The sequence below is a fragment of the Oncorhynchus mykiss genome, chromosome 29, assembly GCF_057628025.1.
Source record: "Oncorhynchus mykiss isolate SJ-2025 chromosome 29, ASM5762802v1, whole genome shotgun sequence".
NCBI lineage: Eukaryota > Metazoa > Chordata > Actinopteri > Salmoniformes > Salmonidae > Oncorhynchus > Oncorhynchus mykiss.
The window spans coordinates 5,534,856-5,557,500 of NC_143050.1; the positions used below are offsets into that span (position 1 = coordinate 5,534,856).

Below are 22,645 nucleotides of genomic sequence, written 5' to 3' on the forward strand. Positions count from 1 at the left end.
ACGCCCGTCAGGAAGTCCAGGACCCAATTACACAGGGCGGGGTTGAGACCCAGGGCCTAACGCTTAATGATGATCTTGGAGGGTACTATGGTGATGAATTCTGAGCTGTAGTCAATGAACAGCATTCTTACATAGGTATTCCTTTTGTCCAGATGGGATAGGGCAGTGTGCAGTGCGATGGTGATTGCATCGTCTGTGGATCTATTGGGGCGGTATTCAAATTGAAGTGGGTCTAGGGTGACCGGTAAGGTAGAGGTGATATGATCCTTGACTAATTTCTCATATCACTTCATGACGACGGAAGTGAGTGGTACGGGGCGGTAGTCATTTAGTTCAGTTACCTTTGCCTTCTTGGGTACAGGAACAATGATGGCCATATTGAAGCATGCGGGGACAGCAGACTGGGATAGGGAGAGAATATGAATATGAAATTTATTATGTCCGTAAACACACCAGCCAGTTGGTCTGCGCATGCTCTGAGGACGCAGCTAGGGATGCCGTCTGGGACGGCAGCCTTGCGAGGGTTAACACGTTTAGATGGCTTACTCACTTTGGACACAGAAAAGGAGAGCCCACAGTCCAGGCCGCGTCGGTGGCACTGTATTATCCTCAAAGCGGGCAAAGAAGGTGTTTAGTTTGTCTGGAAGCAAGACGTCGGTGTCCGTGACGTGGCTGGTTTTCTTTTTGTTGTCCTTGATTGTCTGTAGACCCTGCCACATATGTCTCATGTCTGAGCCATTGAGGTATGACTTCACTTTGTCTCTATACCCACATTTCGCTTGTATGATTGCCTTGCGGAGGGAATAATTACATTGTTTGTATTCACCCATATTCCCAGTCACCTTTCCATGTTTAAATGTGATGATTCCCGCTTTCAGTTATGCGCGAATTCCGCCATCTATCCACGGTTTCTGGTTAGGGTAGGTGTGCTACAATCAATATGCTGATAGAATTTTGGTGGCCTTGTTCTCAAATTTGCTTTGTTAAAATCCCCAGCTACAATAAATGCAGCCTCAGGATATATGGTTTCCAGTTTGCATAAAGTACAGTGAAGTTCCTTGAGGGCCGTCGTGGTATCGGCTTGAGGGGGGAATATACATGGCTGTGACAATAACCAACTAAAATTCTCTTGGGAGATAATACGGTCGGCATTTGGCTGCGAGGAATTCTAGGTCAAGTGAACAAAAGTTATTGAGTTCCTGTATGTTGTTTACAATTACACCATGAGTCGTTAATCATGAAACCTCAACCCTTCTTCTTCCCGGAGAGATGTTTATTTCTGTTGGCGCAATGCACAAGAGCTACAACACTTTGAACAGTGCTACTCAGTGACACCCACAGAACACAGCTGGGAAGAGTTTACACAAATATTAGCGTTGTAACTCTTATTGAAGGACTTTGACTGTTGGAAATTAACTCCTCAGTCAGTCTATTGGACATTGATATTTGTATTTATTAGGGATCTCCATTAGGTGCTGTACTCCACCCAAATACAATGCTTTTATTTTTTTTTTAAATATTTAGGACTAGCTTATTACTTGCCACCCATTCTGAAACAGACTGCAGCTCTGTTGCTAATTGTTGCAGTGCTTTCACTTGCTGTGGTGGCTCGCATGTATAATGTTGAGTCATCAGCATGCATAGACACAAAGGCTTTACTCAGAGCCAGTGGCAGGTCATTAGCAATGTAATGTCGGCTGAGCCACACACTTGAACGTTTTTTGAAAGTTCTGTGGAGCTTCTGGCGCGTGTTTACTCTGAACACTGAGGCCCCTGTGAACACTGAGTTTACTGTGAACAATGAGGCCACTGTGAACACTGAGTTTACTGTGAACACTGAGTTTACTGTGAACACTGAGGTCACTGTGAACACTGAGGCTGTACCCGCTTTAAGTTACAGTTATAACAGGGGCCAAGTAGGCTACTGTGGCTATTTGATCATAATGTAGGCCTTCCAGAGTGACCTACAATCTAAAACAATGGAGAAAATGCATCCCATAACATGGAAATAGCTGTTCTATCATTCAGCCTACAGTAGCAGCCAATGTGTTGGTGTTCAATGTTGGTCTACATTCCATGAGACGGAAACATGTGGGGATCGACATTAACCATCTCATCCACTTGTCCTTCAGACAAGGAGTTGCAGACAATGTCTCAAATATCAAATATATTTGGATTTGTTTTACACTTTTTTGGTTACTACATGATTCCATATGTGCTACTTCATAGTTTTGATGTCTTCACTGTTAATCTACCATGTAGAACATAGTAAAAATAAAGAAAAACCCTTGAATGAGTAGGTGTATCCAAACTTTTAATTGGTACTGTGTGTGTGTGTGTGTGTGTATGTATATATATATATATATATATATATATATATATATATATATATATATATATATATAGAGAGAGAGAGAGAGAGAGAGAGAGAGAGAGAGAGAGAGAGAGAGAGATATTATCTACCTCACTTGCTTTGGCAATGTTAACACATGTTTCCCATGCCAATAAAGCCCTTGAATTGAATTGATATTTACGTGTTGGCAAACTGGCTTAGTTTCATAGTGAGGAGCCTATAAAACATATTTTGTAAACATATCGCCTTCAAGTAGCTGCAGTTGCTTATCACCGACTGCACCATGCAGCCATCACCTAAACTGTGGGAGGCACTATTTGTAAACCAATCGTTATGGTGTTTTTGTTTGACTCACACAAATGTGGCCAAAGACATGCCTGAAACAGACCAACTTTTCACTTTATATTTTCAGTTAGTGAGTATGTGATATGGGCGTATATCATTAGATTTGAGCATTTTTACAGAAATACTTTAAAAAAAACGTACCTAACGCTAACCTTACCCTAACCTTACCCTAACCTTAACCTTTTAAACGTCAACTTCAATGGAGTAGGGACGTCCCAAGGATCCCGAATTGCACAAGCAATTCCGTTGAGTCCGTTGAGAAAGGGTACGTTCAAACGTAACGTCGCAAAGACACGCTCTCTCACACGTTACCGTAAATTGCTTACAAATGTGACATTTTAATATTGTTATTACACAAAGTTATGGATATGTTTTGATTAAGGCAAATTAAATTAACTGAAGGAGAAAAAAAGGTAAAACAGCAACACCAATAGAAACGGAAGAGGTGATTTCACAAAGGTGAATTCGTTCCCTTTAAAAGTTATCTTTTGGTTAAATAATTAATAATTCATACTAATACAACAATACATTCCTGAGGGAACCTGTTTTGCAATATATATTCAAAGGAACCCTCATGCGGTACCTTTTATATGACTGACAGAAGCTCTGGCCATAGCTAATGACGCTGTACTGGGAACCATCCAATCATAGGACAAGAGGGGCGGAATAAACTTTCATAAGCGGTGGGATTTGGGTTGTACCACAGCCGCAAAGTCAAAACTGTCTATATCGTAAAAATTCATGAAAACAAACATTTTATTTTTGGTTTTAATTTACGTTTAGGGTTAGACATAAGGTTATCAATGAGGTTAGGGTTAGCGTTAGGCTTAACGTTTGATTTTAATTAGATAAATTGTAGAAAATAGGCGGGGTTTAGCCATGAGTATGACTTTGTCGCTGTGGTAACTAGCCGTGGACCGTGGATCGGGAAGTATAGCGCCATAAACACGGTACAGATGTCAGTAGGAATGGTCTAAACATCCAAGAAGACTGGTATTTTTTTTTGTGAGTTTGTAGATAATCACTCTTCACCAAATGACGAACTAAAAGGTGAGACATTGTTTCTGTTTTTGAACACTGATGTTATGCATTTTCCTTGTCCTATAAACGTGATCAGTCAGTGAAATATATTGTCTGTGTTTCAGATAATACAGACACATCATCATCATCATGTAACTTAAACCAGTATCTGGGCAGGATAAATTAATCGTCTCTGCCCAGTTACAGGTTCACATGTAACTGAACTAGCTATAGGTCAGAACGGGAAGATTTGTTTGACAAATGTGTTGTTGTTGTTGTTGTTGTTGTTGTTTGTTTGTTTGTTTGTTTGTTTTGTTTGTTTGTTTGTTTGTTTGTTTGTTTGTTTGTTTGTTTGTTTGTTTATTTATTTATTTATTTATTTATTTATTTATTTTAAATTGTTTACAATAAGTCAGTGTTTTTATTTGATACTAGTTGGCAAAAATACTCTATCTATGTTGGCTGATATTCCAATCTCTAAACATATCCCTGTGTATCCCCATATGTATTAATTAAGACCGTAGCGTACAGTAAGCTCAGAACTTATTGGCACCGGCGTTGTCTTAATTGCATGTACAGTGTATATACAGGCTGGGTCTACCCATATAAATCCTCATCGATAGCAAGCCATAACCTCATTAGGCTGGGTATGACTTCTTGAAGAGGAGTGTAGGTTTCTACATATCACAGCTGGTGTGACTTGACATTCTTTGTCTGTCTGTCTCTCTCTCTGTCTGTCTCTGTCTCTCTCTCTCTGTCTCTCTCTCTCTGTCTCTCTCTCTCTGTCTCTCTCTCTCTGTGTCTCTCTGTCTCTCTCTCTCTGTCTCTCTCTCTCTGTCTCTCTCTCTCTCTGTGTCTCTCTCTCTCTCTGTCTCTCTTATTCTCCTGTCCCACTGCATGGTTCTTCATAGGGAACATCTAACCAAGTGAGTAAGAAGAGTGTATTTAACTGTTGTTTGCTGAGACAATGATGAAAACAACAGATTAAATATGCGTGTGCTCCTCTGACTCTCTTGTTTTAGAATCCGTCTCCAGGTTACACCTGTATTAAAAAAACAATGCATTAAAAAAAGTAAAGTGTTTTAAAGGCCCAGTGGAGTCAAAAACATGATTTTTCCTGTGTTTTAAATATATGCCCACTGTGTTCTATATATATGTCCACACTATGAGGTTGGAATAATACTGTGAAACTGTGAAAATTACGATAATGCCCTTTTAGTGTAACAGCTGTTTGAAAAGACTGCCTGACATTTCAGCCTGATTATGTATGTATGTATGCCTGTATGTATGCCTGTATATGTATGTATGTATGTATGTATGCCTGTATGTATGCCTGTATGTATATTTGTTTGTTAATGAAGGGGCTAGATCAGCTTTAATACTGCAGATATGTTGTAGCTTCCATCAATGTAATTGTCTGCAAAATTTCCACTCCCTCATATATATATACTAATATATATATATATTATATACACACACACACACACACACACACACACACACAAGGGAGTAGTACACAATGTTGTACTCAGTTCAAAAGTTTGGGGTCACTTAGAAATGTCCTTGATTTTGAAAGAAAAGCAAACATTTTTTTGTCCATTAAAATAACATAAAATTTATCAGAAATACAGTGTAGACATGGTTAATGTTGTAAATGACCATTGTAGCTGGAAATGGCTGATTTTTAATGGAATATCTACATAGGCGTACAGAGGCCCATTATCAGCAACCATCACTCCTGTAAACCAATGGCACGTTGCGTTAGCTAATCTAAGTTTATCATTTTAAAAGGCTAATTGATCATTAGAAAACCCCTTTGCAATTATATTAACACAGCTGAAAACTGTTGTTCTGATTTAAATAAGCAAAACAAGAGGCTTCTTTAGACTAGCTGAGTATCTGGAGCATCAGCATTTGTGGGTTTGATTACTGGCTGAAAATGGCCAGAAACAAAGAACTTTCTTCTGAAACTCTTCAGTCTATTCTTGTTCTGAGAAATGAAGGCTATTCCATGCGAGAAATTGCCAAGAAACTGAAGATCTCATACAACTCTGTGTACTTCTCCCTTCACAGAACAGCACAAATAGTCTCTAACCAGAATAGAAAGAGGAGTGTGAGGCCCCGGGGCACAACTGAGCAAGAAACAGACGCCAAGTCCTCAACTGTTAGCTTCATTAAATAGTACCCGCAAAACACCAGTCTCAATGTCAACAGTTGAAGAGGCGATTCTGGGATGCCGGCCTTCTAGGCAATCTATCAGTTTTTCCTTTATTATTGTCCCCTAACCCTACCACCTCTCCCCTAACCCTACCACCCCTCCCCTAACCCTACCACCTCTCCCGTAACCCTACCACCCCTCCCCTAACGCTACCACCCCTCCCCTAACGCTACCACCCCTCCCCTAACGCTACCACCCCTCCCCCAACGCTACCACCCCTCCCCCAACGCTACCACCCCTCCCCCAACGCTACCACCCCTCCCCTAACCCTACCACCCCTCCCCTAACCCTACCACCCCTCCCCTAACCCTACCACCCCTCCCCTAACCCTACCACCCTAACCCTACCACCCCTCCCCTAACCCTACCACCCCTCCCCTAACCCTACAACCCCTCCCCTAACCCTACCACCCTAACCCTACCACCCCTCCCCTAACCCTACCACCCCTCCCCTAACCCTACCACCCCTCCCCTACCACCCCTCCCCTAACCCTACCACCCCTCCCCCAACGCTACCACCCCTCCCCCAACGCTACCACCCCTCCCCCAACGCTACCACCCCTCCCCTAACCCTACCACCCCTCCCCTAACCCTACCACCCCTCCCCTAACCCTACCACCCCTCCCCTAACCCTACCACCCTAACCCTACCACCCCTCCCCTAACCCTACCACCCCTCCCCTAACCCTACAACCCCTCCCCTAACCCTACAACCCCTCCCCTAACCCTACCACCCTAACCCTACCACCCCTCCCCTAACCCTACCACCCCTCCCCTAACCCTACCACCCCTCCCCTACCACCCCTCCCCTAACCCTACCACCCCTCCCCTAACGCTACCACCCCTCCCCTAACCCTACCACCACCCCTCCCCTAACCCTACCACCCACCCTCCCCTAACCCTACCACCCCTCCCCTAACCCTACCACCCCTCCCCTAACCCTACCACCCCTCCCCTAACCCTACCACCCTAACCCTACCACCCCTCCCCTAACCCTACCACCCCTCCCCTACCACCCCTCCCCTAACCCTACCACCCCTCCCCTAACGCTACCACCCCTCCCCTAACGCTACCACCCCTCCCCTAACGCTACCACCCCTCCCCTAACGCTACCACCCCTCCCCTAACGCTACCACCCCTCCCCTAACGCTACCACCCCTCCCCTAACGCTACCACCCCTCCCCTAACGCTACCACCCCTCCCCTAACGCTACCACCCCTCCCCTAACCCTACCACCCTCCCCTAACCCTACCACCCTCCCCTAACCCTACCACACCTCCCCTAACGCTATCACCCCTCCCCTAACGCTACCACCCCTCCCCTAACGCTACCACCCATCCCCTAACGCTACCTCCCCTAACCCTACCACCCCTCCCCTAACCCTACCACCCCTCCCCTAACCCTTCCACCCCTCCCCTAACGCTACCACCCCTCCACTAACGCTACCACCCCTCCCCTAACGCTACCACCCCTCCCCTAACGCTACCACCCCTCCCCTAACGCTACCACCCCTCACCTAACCCTTCCACCCCTCCCCTAACGCTACCACCCCTCCCCTAACGCTACCACCCCTTCACTAACGCTACCACCCCTCCCCTAACCCTACCACCCCTCCCCTAACCCTACCACCCATCCCCTAACCCTACCACCCCTCCCCTAACCCTACCACCCCTCCCCTAACCCTACCACCCCTCCCCTAACCCTACCACCCCTCCCCTAACCCTACCACCCCTCCACTAACGCTACCACCCCTCCCCTAACCCTACCACCCCTCCCCTACCACCCCTCCCCTAACCCTACCACCCCTCCCCTAACCCTACCACCCCTCCCCTAACCCTACCACCCCTCCCCTAACCCTACCACCCCTCCCCTAACCCTACCACCCCTCCCCTAACCCTACCACCCCTCCCCTACCACCCCTCCCCTAACCCTACCACCCCTCCCCTAACCCTATCACCCCTCCCCTAACCCTACCACCCCTCCCCTAACCCTACCACCCCTCACCTAACCCTTCCACCCCTCCCCTAACGCTACCACCCCTCCCCTAACGCTACCACCCCTTCACTAACGCTACCACCCCTCCCCTAACCCTACCACCCCTCCCCTAACCCTACCACCCATCCCCTAACCCTACCACCCCTCCCCTAACCCTACCACCCCTCCCCTAACCCTACCACCCCTCCCCTAACCCTACCACCCCTCCCCTAACCCTACCACCCCTCCACTAACGCTACCACCCCTCCCCTAACCCTACCACCCCTCCCCTACCACCCCTCCCCTAACCCTACCACCCCTCCCCTAACCCTACCACCCCTCCCCTAACCCTACCACCCCTCCCCTAACCCTACCACCCCTCCCCTAACGCTACCACCCCTCCCCTAACGCTACCACCCCTTCACTAACGCTACCACCCCTCCCCTAACCCTACCACCCCTCCCCTAACCCTACCACCCCTCCCCTAACGCTTCCACCCCTCCCCTAACGCTACCACCCCTCCCCTACCACCCCTCCCCTAACCCTACCACCCCTCCCCTAACCCTACCACCCCTCCCCTAACCCTACCACCCCTCCCCTAACGCTTCCACCCCTCCCCTAACGCTTCCACCCCTCCCCTAACGCTTCCACCCCTCCCCTAACCCTACCACCCCTCCCCTAACCCTACCACCCCTCCCCTAACCCTACCACCCCTCCCCTAACCCTACCACCCCTCCCCTAACGCTACCACCCCTCCCCTAACCCTACCACCCCTCCCCTAACCCTACCACCCCTCCCCTAACGCTACCACCCCTCCCCTAACCCTACCACCCCTCCCCTAACCCTACCACCCCTCCCCTAACCCTACCACCCCTCCCCTAACGCTACCACCCCTCCCCTAACCCTACCACCCCTCCCCTAACCCTACCACCCCTCCCCTAACCCTACCACCCCTCCCCTAACCCTACCACCCACCCTCCCCTAACCCTACCACCCCTCCCCTAACCCTACCACCCCTCCCCTAACCCTACCACCCCTCCCCTAACCCTACCACCCCTCCCCTAACCCTACCACCCCTCCCCTAACCCTACCACCCCTCCCCTAACCCTACCACCCCTCCCCTAACCCTACCACCCCTCCCCTAACCCTACCACCCCTCCCCTAACCCTACCACCCACCCTCCCCTAACCCTACCACCCCTCCCCTAACCCTACCACCCCTCCCCTAACCCTACCACCCCTCCCCTAACCCTACCACCCCTCCCCTAACCCTACCACCCCTCCCCTAACCCTACCACCCCTCCCCTAACCCTACCACCCCTCCCCTAATTGGAGTAAACTAATGGACAACGACACTATTACTTCCAACTTATACATACTAAATACTTTTCATGGACAAAATCTATTTTATAATAGTTATATTTTATTTGTTTTTAATCCCATCCTTCAGCTACCATCAACCCCTCCCATCTATCTCTGAAACCTATTTTTGCCATATATTTTTAACTATGCTGTTTCACAAAAGTTCTGAACCTTTATACATTTTACAGACACAGTATATTTTACAAGAATTATCTTGTTGTTTTTAATCCCGCCCTTCAGCTCCACCCTCTCATTTTATCTCTTAACACCATGTATTTTTTGCAATATATTTTTCAACTGTGCTGTGATGTTTCACGAAAGTTCTACACTTTTCAATTCTCATAGTTTCTACAGATTATACATTTAAAAATAAACATTTTTTACTAAAAGTATTATATTATATTATCATTCAGCATGTTTTAGTGGGATGGAGTTTTGGCTTGCTCGATGACATCACCAAGTGGAAAATGAGTTAATTAGACCAATAAGAAAGAGTTCCAAACCTCTCTGCCAATAACAGCTAGTTATTCAGTTTTCCCCTCCCCAGTCAGACCACTCTGACGGACCTAGCAAAATTCTTGGGAAATTGCTCTTGCTATATATATATTTATATATATATATATATATATATATATATATATATATTTTTTTTTGTTGGGGGGGGACAATTTTAAATGAAAGGTACTTAATAAGGGAAGTAAGCTACCCAGAAATAATTTGATATTGAGATAACAAACTGACTACACCTTTTAAATAATACTTTTAGGTGCTCTCCTCTGGTCATCCAATGTAGGCCTACATCTTGTTGTATTGCCCAAATAAATAACATAAATTCAATACCTTATTTCCCAGGGATCTGTGTGTCCATTCTCCCCTGAGGAGAGGGAACGTGTTATTACCTGGTGGCTTAGAGTGTGTATTTACACTGAGTGTACAAAACATTAAGAACGCCTGCTCTGTCCATGACACAGACTGACCAGTTGAATCCAGGTGAAAGCTATGATCCCTTATTGATGCCAATTGTTAAATTCACTTCGATCAGTGTAGATGAAGGGGCGGAAACAGGTTAAAGAAGGATTTTTAAGCCTTGAGACAATTGAGACATGGATTGTGTGTGTGTGCCATTCAGAGGGTGAATGGGCAAGACAACAACTTTAAGTGCCTTTGAGCAGGGTATGTTTGTAGGTGCCAGGCGCACCGGTTTGAGTCACGAACTGCAACGCTGCTGGGTTTTTCACACTCAACAGTTTCCTCTGTGTATCAAGAATGGTCCACCACCCAAAGGACATCCAGCCAATTTGACACAACTGTGGGAAGCATTGGAGTCAACATTGGCCAACATCCCTGTGGGACGCTTTCTGTTTAGAGTCCATGCCCCGACCAAATGAGTCTGTTCTGAAGGCAAAAGTGCAACTCAATATTAGTCAGTGTGTCCGTAATGTTTTGTAGACTCAGTGTATGTTGTTGTTTTAAGCAACCATAAGGAAAGCAATAGGATAAATATGTAGGGTAAACGTACCCAGTAACTCCCGAGTGGGGCAGCGGTCTAAGGCGCTGCATCTCAGTGCAAGAGCTGCAGTCCCTGGTTCAAATCCAGGCTGTATCACATCCAGCCGTGATGGGGAGTCCCATAGGGTGGCGTACAATTGGCCCAGTGCTGTCCGGGGTAGGCCGTCATTGTAAATAAGAATTTGTTCTTAACTGACTTGCCTAGTTAAATAAAGGTTATATAAAATGTTTTTTAAATACAAACAATAAATTAATCCTGCCATCTCTTCTTAGTGTCTAGGATCTATTCTGTTGCCAGGTTTGTATTAATCTCCTAACCTTGTCTTCTAGGGGTCGTTCTGTCATTCTGTCTGTATACTGAACTATCCTACCTTGTCTTCCAGGGGTCTGTTTGTCCACTCCCCCTGAGAAGAATGAAGGGGTTATTCCTGGTAGAGCCACTGGTAGCCTTCTATTCCTTTGCCAGTTTCCTGATCTACCCCTTGGTACAACAGTATGTGTACAGGAGACTATGGCAGGAGATGACCAACACAACCTACCCTGTCTCTGACAACACCTCACGCTGCGATCCTTCCAACACCAGCAGCCACCATGAGGTTAGTTACTGTAGAAACCCAAACCAACACAACCTACCCTGTCTCTGACAACAACCAACAGGTTAGTTACTATAGAACCTAACCAACACAACCTATCCTGTCTCTGACAACAACCAACAGGTTAGGTAGAACCTAACCAACACAACCTACCCTGTCTCTGACAACAACCAACAGGTTAGTTACTGTAGAACCTAACCAACACAACCTACCCTGTCTCTGACAACAACCAACAGGTTAGTTACTGTAGAACCTAACCAACACAACCTACCCTGTCTCTGACAACAACCAACAGGTTAGTTACTGTAGAAACCCAAACCATCACAACCTACCCTGTCTCTGACGACAACCAACAGGTTAGTTACTGTAGAACCTAACCAACACAACCTATCCTGTCTCTGACAACAACCAACAGGTTAGTTACTATAGAATGTAACCAACACAACCTATCCTGTCTCTGACAACAACCAACAGGTTAGTTACTGTAGAAACCCAAACCAACACAACCTACCCTGTCTCTGACAACAACCAACAGGTTAGTTACTGTAGAACCTAACCAACACAACCTATCCTGTCTCTGACAACAACCAACAGGTTAGTTACTATAGAATGTAACCAACACAACCTATCCTGTCTCTGACAACAACCAACAGGTTAGTTACTATAGAATGTAACCAACACAACCTATCCTGTCTCTGACAACAACCAACAGGTTAGTTACTGTAGAAACCCAAACCAACACAACCTACCCTGTCTCTGACAACAACCAACAGGTTAGTTACTGTAGAACCTAACCAACACAACCTATCCTGTCTCTGACAACAACCAACAGGTTAGTTACTATAGAATGTAACCAACACAACCTATCCTGTCTCTGACAACAACCAACAGGTTAGTTACTGTAGAAACCCAAACCATCACAACCTATCCTGTCTCTGCCGACAACCAACAGGTTAGTTACTGTAGAAACCCAAACCAACACAACCTACCCTGTCTCTGACAACAACCAACAGGTTAGTTACTGTAGAAACCCAAACCAACACAACCTACCCTGTCTCTGACAACAACCAACAGGTTAGTTACTGTAGAACCTAACCAACACAACCTACCCTGTCTCTGACAACAACCAACAGGTTAGTTACTGTAGAAACCCAAACCAACACAACCTACCCTGTCTCTGACAACAACCAACAGGTTAGTTACTGTAGAACCTAACCAACACAACCTACCCTGTCTCTGACAACAACCAACAGGTTAGTTACTGTAGAACGTAACCAACACAACCTACCCTGTCTCTGACAACAACCAACAGGTTAGTTACTGTAGAACCTAACCAACACAACCTACCCTGTCTCTGACAACAACCAACAGGTTAGTTACTGTAGAAACCCAAACCAACACAACCTACCCTGTCTCTGACAACAACCAACAGGTTAGTTACTGTAGAACCTAACCAACACAACCTACCCTGTCTCTGACAACAACCAACAGGTTAGTTACTGTAGAACCTAACCAACACAACCTACCCTGTCTCTGACAACAACCAACAGGTTAGTTACTGTAGAAATATGTATTTATTTATTATTATAATTATTATAATAATTATTAATATAATAAATATTATTTACTATTATAATGCTCACATGAATGTCATGCATAATATATGTTCATTGTCATTGTTACTTAAAAATCATTATAATTTATTAGAATAACGACAACATTGCAGTGCAAATGTTTTTTTTTATGTCATTTTTGGAAGTAAACCTCCCTCCCTGCACTGCTTTGTAAAACCTTTGGCTTAGTTGTTCCTGTGGGCTGGCCCTCGTCTGCTTTGTAATCCAAGTATTCCCATAGTTTGCTTCTGTTCGGTCAACAAGCTGGGAGCGTGGAGGCGCGATGTCAGCGTTTCTGCTCTTCTTATCTTCTGATCCTCTAAATCATTTATGTAGATAGAGCCCCACAGCGGAGGTGTCATAATACCCATAAAACCTAGCGGTCAAACGGGGAAATGGTTCCAATAGTTTTTCCACCATTTGTTTTTCCCTTAGGGGATTTTTTAGAAACATAAGTATGTGGACACTTACTCGTCAAACATCTCATTTCCAAAATCGTGGCCATTAATATGGGGTTGGTCCCTCCGTTGCTGCTATAACAGCCTCCACTCTTCTGGGAAGGCTTTCCACTAGATGATGGAACATTGCTGTTATAACAGCTTCCACTCTTCTGGGAAGGCTTTCCACTAGATGTTGGAACGTTGCTGCTATAACAGCCTCCACTCTTCTGGGAAGGCTTTCCACTAGATGTTGGAACATTGCTGCTATAACAGCTTCCACTCTTCTGGGAAGGCTTTCCACTAGATGTTGGAACATTGCTGCTATTACAGCCTCCACTCTTCTGGGAATCACTTCGTGGCTAAGCCTTTGCTGCTCCTAGACGTTTCCACTTCACAATAACCGTATTTACAGATGACCGGGGGGGCAGCTCTAGAAGGGCAGAAACAGACTTGTTGGAAAGGTGGCATCCTATGACGGTGCCATGTTGAAAGTCACTGAGATCTTCTACTGCCAATATTTTGTCTATGGAGATTACAGTGCCTTGCGAAAGTATTCGGCCCCCTTGAACTTTGCGACCTTTTGCCACATTTCAGGCTTCAAAACATAGAGATATAAAACTGTATTTTTTTGTGAAGAATCAACAACAAGTGGGACACAATCATGAAGTGGAACGACATTTATTGGATATTTCAAACTTTTTTAACAAATCAAAAACTGAAAAATTGGGCGTGCAAAATTATTCAGCCCCCTTAAGTTAATACTTTGTAGCGCCACCTTTTGCTGCGATTACAGCTGTAAGTCGCTTGGGGTATGTCTCTATCAGTTTTGCACATCGAGAGACTGACATTTTTTCCCATTCCTCCTTGCAAAACAGCTCGAGCTAAGTGAGGTTGGATGGAGAGCATTTGTGAACAGCAGTTTTCAGTTCTTTCCACAGATTCTCGATTGGATTCAGGTCTGGACTTTGACTTGGCCATTCTAACACCTGGATACGTTTATTTTTGAACCATTCCATTGTAGATTTTGCTTTATGTTTTGGATCATTGTCTTGTTGGAAGACAAATCTCCATCCCAGTCTCAGGTCTTTTGCAGACTCCATCAGGTTTTCTTCCAGAATGGTCCTGTATTTGGCTCCATCCATCTTCCCATCAATTTTAACCATCTTCCCTGTCCCAGCTGAAGAAAAGCAGGCCCAAACCATGATACTGCCACCACCATGTTTGACAGTGGGGATGGTGTGTTCAGCTGTGTTGCTTTTACGCCAAACATAACGTTTTGCATTGTTGCCAAAAAGTTCGATTTTGGTTTCATCTGACCAGAGCACCTTCTTCCACATGTTTGGTGTGTCTCCCAGGTGGCTTGTGGCAAACTTTAACCAACACTTTTTATGGATATCTTTAAGAAATGGCTTTCTTCTTGCCACTCTTCCATAAAGGCCAGATTTGTGCAATATATGACTGATTGTTGTCCTATGGACAGAGTCTCCCACCTCAGCTGTAGATCTCTGCAGTTCATCCAGAGTGATCATGGGCCTCTTGGCTGCATCCCTGATCAGTCTTCTCCTTGTATGAGCTGAAAGTTTAGAGGGACGGCCAGGTCTGGGTAGATTTGCAGTGGTCTGATACTCCTTCCATTTCAATATTATCGCTTGCACAGTGCTCCTTGGGATGTTTAAAGCTTGGGAAATCTTTTTGTATCCAAATCCGGCTTTAAACAGTATCTCGGACCTGCCTGGTGTGTTCCTTGTTCTTCATGATGCTCTCTGCGCTTTTAACGGACCCCTGAGACTATCACAGTGCAGGTGCATTTATACGGAGACTTGATTACACACAGGTGGATTGTATTTATCATCATTAGTCATTTAGGTCAACATTGGATCATTCAGAGATCCTCACTGAACTTCTGGAGAGAGTTTGCTGCACTGAAAGTAAAGGGGCTGAATAATTTTGCACGCCCAATTTTTCAGTTTTTGATTTGTTAAAAAAGTTTGAAATATCCAATAAATGTCGTTCCACTTCATGATTGTGTCCCACTTGTTGTTGATTCTTCACAAAAAAATACAGTTTTATATCTTTATGTTTGAAGCCTGAAATGTGGCAACAGGTCGCAAAGTTCAAGGGGGCCGAATACTTTCGCAAGGCACTGTACATGGCTGTTTGCTCTATTTTATACACCTGTCAGCAACGGGTGTGGCTGAAATAGCCCCGAATCCATTCATTTGAAGGGGTGTCCACATACTTTTGTCCACGTAGTGTATATGGTGGTGAAATTTCCCTTCCTTATGTTATAAAATTCTTCTTATTTTTTTTTACCAAGACAAATACGGTTCTTCATGTTCTGAATCATATATATATATATATATAAATATATAAATATATATATATATATATATATATATATATATATATATATATATATATATATATATATATATATATATATATATATATATATATATATATATATATATATACAGGGAGTATCAGTACCATTGTCGATGTGCAGGGGTACGAGGTAGTTGCGGTAGATATGTGGATACATACAGCATAGGTAGGGATAAAGTGACCAGGCAAAAGGATTATATAATGAACAGTAGCAAAATATAACATATGTCTAAGAAGGGTCAATGCAGACAGTCCGGGTGGTTATTTGGTTAACTACTCGTCAGTCTTCTGGCTTTGGGGGGTAGAAGCTGTTCAGGGTCTTGATAGTTCCAGACTTGGTGCGTTGGTACCTCTTGCCGTGCCGTAGCAGAGAGAACAGGCTATGACTTGGGTGGCTGAAGTGTTTGACCATTTTTAGGGCCTTCCTCTGACACCGTCCTGGTATAGAGGTCCTGGATGGCAGGGAGCTCGGCCCCGGTGATGTACTGGGTTGTACCCGCTACCCTCTGTAGTGCCTTCCTCTGACACCGCCTGGTGTAGAGGTACTGGATGGCAGGGAGCTTGGCCCCAGTGATGTACTGGGCCGTACCCACTACCCTCTGTAGTGCCTTCCTCTGACACCGCCTGGTGTAGAGGTACTGGATGGCAGGGAGCTCGGCCCTGGTGATGTACTGGGCCGTACCCACTACCCTCTGTAGGGCCTTCCTCTGACACCGCCTGGTATAGAGGTCTAGGCTGTACCCACTACCCTCTGTAGCGTCCGCTGTTTGATGCCAATCAGTGTCCATACCAGGCGGTGATGCAGCTCGTCAAAATGCTCTCAATGGTGCAGCTGTAGACCTTTTTGAGGATCTGCAAGCGCATGACAAATCTTTTCAGCCTCTTGAGGGGGAAAGAGACATTGTCGTGCCCTCTTCACGACTGTGTTGGTGAATTGGAGGGGATCTGGAATGATGTCTGGGATGATGTTGTTGATGTGAGCCATGACCAGCCTTTCAAAGCATTTCATGGCTACAGATGTGAGTGCTACAGGGTGATAGTCATTTAGACAGGTTACCTTGGCGTTCTTGGGTAAAGGGACTTGTGTTGGTCTGATTTAAACATGTTGTTATTACAGACCGGGTCAAGTAGAGGTCAGAGCATGCTTGGAATACACTTCCTGGTAATCCGTCTGGCTTGTTAACGTTAACCTGTTTTAAAGTTCTTACTCACATCGGCTACTTATAGCGTGATCACACAGTCGTCCGGTGCTCTCATGCATGGTTCAGTGTTGCTTGCCTCGTAGCAAGCATAGAAGGCATTTAGCTCATCTGGTAGGCTCGCGTCACTGGGCAGCTCACGTCTGGGCTTCCCTTTGTAATCGGTGATAGTTTGCAAGCCGTGCCTCATCCGATAAGTGTCAGAGCCAGCTAGCAGGCTACTGTAATTATTAACATGGTTAGACTGTAACCAACTAGGAAAGGTCACGTCTCATTAGACTGGTTTCAACTGGTTTCTCCAGTTGATTTGGTTGATTGGCTAAGCAGAGCCTTCATGCTTTTCTGTTATAGCCTAGACACTGAGAAAAGATGTCTGAATGACTTGTTGATCAGGGAAAAAAAAGCCTTATTGTTTTGGGTTTGAAAAGTCAAGAACCACATCTACACCTGTTGTGGTTGAGACGAGAGTTAAGTTTCTTTCCGCTTGAAGCCTGATTGACATAAATAACATTATATTTCCCCGTAGAGCTGTCTACTGGCCTATAACAGAGCAGAGCATTGTCACATTTCTCCTTTTTTCTGTTGTATACTTCCTCTCTTTTTTTAAAATGATTGCGTCAAATCAGAAGTGAATCACTGTGGATAAAGAGAGTCTGGTGTTCTGTGGAATGTAGTCCGTAATTTGTCATGGTTATCTCCTGGTCCGACTGTGTGTTGTTTCCCCCTGTGGCTATTATCCATTACCTTGTGTGTTTAACTGATTGTGTTTTTATTATCTGGGGTAAACACACACGGCACTCCAGCTAAAAACAACGATTTTGCTTCAGTCACAAACTCTCTGCTCCATGATCCCCTCCCTCACCTTCATGTTGTTTGTTTGTTTGTTTGTTTGTTTGTCTCTTCTCCCTCGATACCGAGCTCTTCTCCATGATGATGTTAATATGGTTTGTCTCTTCTCCCTCTATACTGAGCTATTCTCCATGTTGTTGTTGATGTTAATATAGTTTGTCTCTTCTCCCTCTATACTGAGCTCTTCTCCATGGTGATGTTAATGTAGTTTGTATGTCTTCTCCCTCGATACCGAGCTCTTCTCCATGTTATTGTTGATGTTAATATAGTTTGTATGTCTCTTCTCCCTCTATACTGAGCTCTTCTCCATGTTGATGTTAATATAGTTTGTCTCTTCTCCCTCTATACTGAGCTCTTCTCCATGTTGATGTTAATATAGTTTGTCTCTCCTCCCTCTATACCGAGCTCTTCTCCATGTTGATGTTAATATAGTTTGTATCTTCTCTTCTCTGTCTCTCTCTCTCTGTCTCACTCTCTGTCTCTCTCTCTCTCTCTCTCTCTCTCTCTTTACCTTGTTCTTTTTCATGTTTATTATAGGAGGTGCAGAAGGCGGCGTCTCTCTTCTCCCTCTACACTGAGCTCTTCTCCATGATCCCCTCTCTGGCCGTCACCCTCATCCTCGTCGCCTACAGCGACCAGCGCGGACGCAAGATCACCATCATCCTGCCTCTGATTGGCTCTCTGTTCTACGCCCTGTCTTTCCTGGCTGTCTCCTTCTTCGAGCTCGACCTCTACCTCCTCATCGTCTCGTCGTTCGTCAGCGCCCTGTTCGGGGGCTCGGGGACGTTACTGGGTGGCTGTTTCTCCTACATCGCTGACCTGTGTGAGGACGGACAGCAGAAGACCCTGCGTATGGCCGGGATAGACATGGTGATCGGCCTGCTGTCTGGAGTGGCCTCTCTCTCTACGGGATACTTCCTCCAAGCAGCAGGCTTCAACTGGCCCTTCTTCACCTCTGCTCTGTTCCAGTGTTTCAACCTGCTCTACGCCGTCTTCATCCTGGAGGAGACGCTCCAACGACCTCCAGATGACCCTCTGGACGGATCTCCACGCCGCACCGCCATGCATCAGCTGGCCTGCGGGGTCTACCAGCTGTTTGCAGGGGCCAGCAGGAGGCGTAACGTCCTCCTGGTGCTCCTCCTGCTCCTCTTCTCCTCCTTCTCCTTCACCAACATGGGCGGGCTCTCCATGATCACGCTGTACGAGCTCAACCAGCCACTGTGCTGGACCGAGATTCTGATTGGCTACGGCTCGGCGCTGTCCACCACGGTGTTCCTGACCAGCTTCGTGGGCGTGACGGTGTTCTCTCGCTGCGGCGTGCCCAACCTCGTCATCATTCTCATAGGGATACTGAGTGTCATGGCGGGTATGACCCTGGTGGCCTTCGCCAAGACCACGCTCATGATGTTCCTGGGTAAGGAATAAGGAGGATTTTCAATGGTAACATGGTCCTGTGAAAATAGAACTCTATACTATGTGAGCCAGGGTTGGGGTCAATTCCATTTAAATTCAGTTAATTCAGGAAATAAACTGAAATTCCTATTCTGAATTTTTGTCAATATAATTCAATGGAAATATGAGTTAACTGAATTGAATTGAAATGGAATTGACCCCAACCCTGACGTGAGCCAAGTGTTGGTTAACTTATGCCTTGGGCCTGGAGTTATTCCTGAGCTGGAACACCTCTGGGCCCCAGTTAGTCTGGTCTGGTGTTTAGGAACAACAGTTAGTCTGGTTTGGTGTTTAGGAACAACTCTGGGCCCCAGTTAGTCTGATCTGGTGTTTAGGAACAACTCTGGGCCCCAGGTAGTCTGATCTGGTGGTCAGGAACACCTCTGGGCCCCAGTTAGTCTGGTCTGGTGGTCAGGAACACCTCTGGGCCCCAGTTAGTCTGGTCTGGTGTTTAGGAACGACAGTTAGTCTGATCTGGTGTTTAGGAACAACTCTGGGTCCCAGTTAGTCTAGTCTGGTGTTTAGGAACAACTCTGGGCCCTAGTTAGTCTGGTTTGGTGTTTAGGAACAACTCTGGGCCCCAGTTAGTCTGATATGGTGTTTAGGAACAACTCTGGGCCCCAGTTAGTCTGGTCTGGTGTTTAGGAACAACTCTGGGCCCCAGTTAGTCTGGTCTGGTGGTCAGGAACACCTCTGGGCCCCAGTTAGTCTGATCTGGTGTTTAGGAACAACTCTGGGCCCTAGTTAGTCTGGTCTGGTGTTTAGGAACAACTCTGGGCCCTAGTTAGTCTGGTTTGGTGTTTAGGAACAACTCTGGGCCCCAGTTAGTCTGATATTGTGTTTAGGAACAACTCTGGGCCCCAGTTAGTCTGGTCTGGTGTTTAGGAACAACTCTGAGCCCCAGTTAGTCTGGTTTGGTGTTTAGGAACAACTCTGGGCCCCAGTTAGTCTGGTCTGGTGGTCCGGAACACCTCAGAGCCCCAGTTAGTCTGGTTTGGTGTTTAGGAACACCTCAGAGCCTACCTCTAGCTACCTCGTGTCGATCTGAAAGGATAAGTGTAAGCAGAAAGGGCAAATTGAAGGCCATAAACATCACCTGTAAAGGTTTATATGGTAGTGTAAATGGAACCGTATAGTTTTACTGTGACATGACTGACAGGTCGTTTCATGTCACGACGCCCACCATCTCAGATTGTTCTGAAATGGTTTCTGTACTTAGAAATAGATAAGATTAGCATTCATACAACATTATTTTCTTGAAATATAATTTGAAGCTAATTTAATACTCCCAAATTGGCCTATTTTTCATTTATAGGATTCATCTAATATTCAATAAATTATAGTAAATTCAATAAATAAAGTAAATATAATATTCAATAAATATAGTAAATATAATATTCAATAAATATAGTAAATATAATATTCAATAAATATAGTAAATATAATATTCAATAAATATAGTAAATATAATATTCAATAAATATAGTAAATATAATATTCAATAAATATAGTAAATATAATATTCAATAAATATAGTAAATATAATATTCAATAAATATAGTAAATATAATATTCAATAAATATAGTACCCAACATCCCATTTGGTTCCACTTTTCTTTCTAATAATAGGTTTGACATGAGGAATAAAAATGAAGTGGTCAGCCAGCCACCCACTGACTGAGTGTACAGTATCAGTTCTCTGTTTCTGACTGGTCGTATGGTGCTGCGGTTCGGGGGTTTTAGATGATTCTTTTTTTTCCCCTGTTCAGAGAAATTAGTCATTACATTTGTTAGATTTGTGTCCGACATCCTGATATTACCAGATTCTGACCACTAGATGGTGCCGTTCCTGCTATTAGGTGATTAAGAGAATCACCCCCACCCCACCTCAATGTTAAAGGGATAGTTCACCTAAATTACATTTACACTAAATTAACCAAATTAGATTTGATCATGATGTGTGAAAATGCTAATATAGGTACCATTGACTTGCATTGGATTTTTTTCCCACAGTTGCTAAAAAAAGTTAGCATTTGAAACAGTGGCCAACAAAACCAAAGGATGGGTTGCTGACATACCTTGTCGATAGACTTCTGGCAGGATAAGGAAACCAATGTAATTTTGTAATTTGGGTTTTGTATATCTTCAAACTTTTTTCACCTAATGGCAGGAGCAGCACCATCTATTTGTCAGAATCTGGTAATATCAGGATGTAGGATGGGACAACCTGGACTCGAGGGTAGACGTCACATAGTATACGTAAATCCGGGACACTCCAATTAGTATGATATGTATTAATTTTGTATGGTATGTATTAATTTGTGGATGTCCATCATCCATTTTGTTGGTTAATGTTTAGCTAGATGGTTAATGTTAGCTAGGTGGTTAATGTTAGCTAGGTGGTTAATGTTTAGCTAGATGGTTAATGTTAGCTAGGTGTCTAATGTTTAGCTATGTGGTTAATGTTTAGCTAGATGGTTAATGTTAGCTAGGTGTCTAATGTTTAGCTATGTGGTTAATGTTAGCAAGGTGTCTAATGTTTAGCTAGGTGGTTAATGTCTAGCTAGATGGTTAATGTTAGCTAGGTGGCTAACATTAGGGTTAGGGATTAAAGTTAGGGTTAGGAGTTAGGTTAGGGTAAGGGTTAGCTAACATGCTAAGAAGTTGCAAAGTAGCTACAAAGTAGTAAGTAGTTGCAAGGTTGCTAATTAGGTAAAATGCTAAAGTTGTCCGTGATTCGATTCGAACACACAACCTTTGGGTTGCTAGACGTTCACGTGTCACGATCACCCATCCACCCCGACCAACCACCTTACGTTTTTTCGCCTTAAGTAACTTTCTGTCTTATGTAACCATACCAAACATAACATATCATACTAGTTTGAGTGTCCAGGATTTACTTTTACTATGTTACGTCTAGTCTATGAGACTAGTCTATAAGGCTGGGTGGGACATCATACCCTGATGAAAACAGCTTGTCTGTCTAAACGTTGTTTATTAGGTTATTCAATTATTGCATCTGAGCTCCGAGAGCGTGCGGCTCACCTATACATTTTTCAAGTGTTCTACTCCGCTAGCCAGCACCCCGGCCTAAATAGTTGTGTGTTTCTTTCGCCTCTGGATGGGACATAAAACCAACTTCATTGACAAATTTTCTCTGAACAGGGGGGGGAAAAAACCTCACCAAATTCACTGAGAATACATTACGTAGTATAAAGAAACAGTACTCTAAGCAGCAGCTCCATATTAATGGTCACACAGAGAGAACTGATACTGTATAGTCGTTGTTGGCGTAGGGTGTAGGGGTTCCGTAGGTTATGGTGGGGGGGGGGGGGG

General features: G+C 44.8%; 1 protein-coding gene across 2 annotated transcripts in view; it reads left to right on the top strand.

Moving 5' to 3' along the window:
- The first annotated feature begins 3,374 nt into the window (after positions 1-3,374).
- The window catches only part of LOC110509472 (solute carrier family 46 member 3), a 30,444-nt gene continuing 11,173 nt past the window's right edge, over positions 3,375-22,645 (top strand). The window contains exons 1-4 of one of the 2 annotated variants that reach the window (XM_036968016.2): positions 3,645-3,748; positions 4,630-4,644; positions 11,162-11,374; positions 18,395-19,271. In XM_036968016.2, coding sequence (XP_036823911.2) covers positions 11,192-11,374; positions 18,395-19,271 — 1,060 coding nt within the window. In that variant the 5' untranslated portion in view covers positions 3,645-3,748; positions 4,630-4,644; positions 11,162-11,191. Of the gene's footprint in view, positions 3,749-4,629; positions 4,645-11,161; positions 11,375-18,394; positions 19,272-22,645 lie in introns of both variants that reach the window. The other variant, XM_036968015.2, reaches the window with a different exon arrangement.